The 3,494-nt window shown below is 50.1% G+C and overlaps 1 protein-coding gene across 1 annotated transcript; it reads left to right on the top strand.

The window, feature by feature from the left end:
* Positions 1-253: 253 nt before the first annotated feature.
* Positions 254-2,484, top strand: LAJ45_04873 (uncharacterized protein; the record flags this gene model as incomplete). Its single annotated transcript, XM_046114449.1, has 4 exons — positions 254-768; positions 879-1,163; positions 1,245-1,827; positions 1,924-2,484. The coding sequence occupies 4 exons, from the start codon at positions 254-256 to the stop codon at positions 2,482-2,484; spliced, it is 1,944 nt and encodes a 647-aa protein (XP_045972475.1).
* Between the last annotated feature and the right edge of the window lie 1,010 nt (positions 2,485-3,494).

Here is a 3,494-nt window from a genome sequence, read left to right as displayed (position 1 = left end):
TCTTTACTAGCGAGAAGACCCCTTAAAGTTATTAAGTTTCTAGACAAACAAAAACAACGATCAACATAAAACGGACTCTATCTTTCTGTCGAACGAATCCCATCATAACTCGTTCACGTTCTTTATTATTTCTATCTGATCGAAGTCACGGTCGTGCCCCATCATAGCACCCCCATTACAGTATAACTTTAAGCTCCTCGCTTAAAGAACCTCACCTTCAAAAAAAAGAATTTATACAATCCTATCTGTCGAAATGGTGTCATCATCTACTGCTGCTCTTCAGACGCCCCCGCCGAGGTTGCTCCTCGAGTGGAAGAACCGAGAAGCCCCAATCTCCCAAGAAATCATTGTCCATAATCCAGGCCGGGTCGTCAGAGTACTCGTACCAGATGCCTCCAATTTCATGACCGACCTGGATGTGTCGATTCCTAATGCGGAATCAGCCCCTATGGCGGCAATCTTCGAATTCGTACAAGAAATCCCTCGGGAGCAAGGCCAAGCACACCTCGATCAGCTGGAACACATGATGGCATACTTCCAGGAACGTGATGAGGCAATCCGGTTCGCACAAGGGCTTGCTTACACAGACCTAGAGCGAAGGGTGCAGATGCTGGAAGACACGCTAGCAAGACAGTTAGAAGAAGGGTCCGTAGGGACCGAAGAAAACGGCCAACCACAAGCCATGGACTTCGAATACACGAAGTTAGCCATCTTGCCTCCACCATCCCAACTCTCGATTCCGATTCTGGCAGCAGTTAGCGAGAATAGGTTCACGGGGAGAAGGATCTCAAGCAACCTTGCTTGGTCCTTAGATAAGGTCAAGAAGCTTCGTAGGAGAAGGGATCCTTCGCCCAAAAAGAAAAAGACGACTCGCTTAGCTACATCACGGGAAAGTACTCCTACCCCGAGACGCTACAGCGTAGGGCATTGGTTACCTCTATTGATACACCTCCCGAGTTGAGGCCATCGGAAAGACCAGCTGAGCCTCTACCGCTCCATCCATTCAATACACCCGTGGCAGCATATCAAGGAACTCCCTTCCACCATATTACTAGGCCGGAAGAAGAAGCGGGGTATGAAGAGTACCATGGGAGGGAAGTTACGGAGGAACGAGTAGAAGAGAGAGAAGGGCAGAGGGTGGACGAGGAGGAGGAAGAAGTGGAGTTCTGAGCCGGAGGGAATGGGGGAGGAAAAGGACCGCCAAAAGGAAAGGGAAGAGCAGGTGCACCGGATCCAGGAGACAGTGGCTCAGACTCTTCTGACGACGAGCCGGACGACTGGGATGACCGGAAGGCCAGGAAACGATGGCTGAAGAGAAGAGACAGGAGACTCTTCCGGATGCTGAAAGAAGTGGTCACTCCATCGTCGACCGCCCTGGCTCCTACCCCCACTACCTTATCATCGCGGCCGCCCCCGAAGAAGTCAATAGCGCCGGAACCGTTCAAAGGGGAACCCGACGACTTAGACCGGTTTGTTCGTGCGCTGGAAGGGGTCTTTGAACTGGATAAAGCCCACTACCGCACCGAAATGGATAAGATCGCTTACACCTCAAGCCTCCTAAGAGATCGCGCCTCCAAGTGGTACGAGACCATTCATGCTCACGTCAACCAGGAAGCAGCAAAGAGGCTTGGTTTGTCCTTCGACCCAGACACTCCCTGGAGACAATGTCCGCACTTCCTGAGCAGCCTAACCTCTAGTTTTGGGGGAAGTCTGACTCGGGAGAAGGCAGTAGGGGAATGGCGGGCCCTCAAGCATGTTCCGGGGAAGATCGACGAATTTATCGACAAGTCGATCGAGTTGGTCATGAGGACCGGATACACGGATGAGGTTAGCATAAAGGATCATATCCTGAACGCACTCCACCGTGATTTGTATAGGGAATGGGCAAAAGTCCTTGACCAGCCGAAACAAATTACGGACTAGCTTGCTGGACTCCGTTCCCTAGGGCATAAGCTCGAGCAGCTTCATAAGTTGGAGCAAGCCCGCGAGAAGGCTCCAACTACCAAGGAACCTTCAAAACCTGACTCCCGGAATAGGGACAAAGGGAAGGGGAGAGAACGGAATGGAAACCGTAAGGTTACTGGCTCCACTCCTAGGTCGTCCAATGACTCGGGCAAGGCTAAGCCTCGCTTCGATTTCATTAAGGACAAATCTACCGCTTTGGCAGGCGTATCCCCCGACCTCAGAACCAGGAGGTTTGAGGGGAACCTGTGCACTCGTTGTGGGGCCAGTGGTCATAGGTGGACCTTCTGTCAAGCAACAAAGCCGGTAGGAGACGGTGCTCCGGAGAAAAAAATCGTTGGGGCAAAGCGGAAAAGAGGCTTCGAGGATAACGGGAGTAAGAAGCGGGTTGCCGTCCTATCGGCACCTGCGGAACCAACTCCCGAATCTTCCGTTGCTGCCGTACCCCTTTCGTTTGATGGGGTGACGATGAATATTGTCGACTCTGGACCGGAGTCAGACGCCGACGTGGATGTCTACTAAGCATCCTCGAGTCGAAAGAAGCATGAGGGTAGGCGGAAGCCTACAACCTCAATCATTCGTAAGTCTGCCAAAAGAACCCACTCGAACCTGACTGAGAAGGTGAGAGACTGACTAAAAACCCTGCCTTTACCTACAGAGCAAAAAACCGTATAGTACGAAATTGGCTATCGTTCTTGGAAATGGGAATGGAGAATCAATGGGTTTTTCTTTATTACGCTCATTTGTATTAAAGTTTTCTTTGTTATAAGCAATAAATCTTTGAAGTCTTTCTATCACACACGCTGAGGATGGGTTGAAAACCCCAAACTGCTGGCCAGTTCGTGCTGTACCAAACATATACAAGACACCGACTGACAAATATAAGGCACCTTATACCACAAAAATCATATTCGGGAATAGAACCAAAGGATCTGAAGATCTTAGTAGTACCCGAAGAATTTGAAACCATGACTGAAGGACCAATGAAAAGACTACGAGTGGGAACCCCACTGGTTTCGGAAGAGCCAAAACACTCCAAGTGCTACCAAATAGAAGCCTCGCTAAAGTGGAAGCATAGGGAACGTACCGGGCAGCTGTCAGGGAAATTCCTTATCGATACTGAGTGTACCGGACCGATCTTGAACAAGAATCTAATCGGTCAAGCAATGGTATCAGTCCACCAGAGGAAAAACCCCACTCCTATACTTGACGCCTCCGGGCGAGTAATAACGGGAGCAGGGGAATTCTATACGGTACCCTTAGAGATGGATATCGGAAAACACGTGGAGGGACTTGCTTGGGAAGTAAGTCCATTACAGGATGGTATCCTAGGCTATTTGCCGGTATCATGGATGAAGACGCATAACCCCGACATTGACTGGGAATCAGGGACTCTCAAATGGCGGAGTACTTACTGTCGTAAGAACTGCTTACCCGCCGAAATCCGAATTCAGTGGATAACCGAGGAAGAACTACTTTCTGAGGACCCTGACAGCTTCTATCAGATTGGATCCGCTGTGTTCCATGATGAG

The sequence above is a fragment of the Morchella importuna genome, assembly GCF_003444635.1.
Source record: "Morchella importuna strain M04M26 chromosome Unknown Morimp01GS012, whole genome shotgun sequence".
Classification (NCBI taxonomy): Eukaryota; Fungi; Ascomycota; class Pezizomycetes; order Pezizales; family Morchellaceae; genus Morchella; species Morchella importuna.
This window is presented reverse-complemented; position numbering and strand designations above follow the sequence as displayed.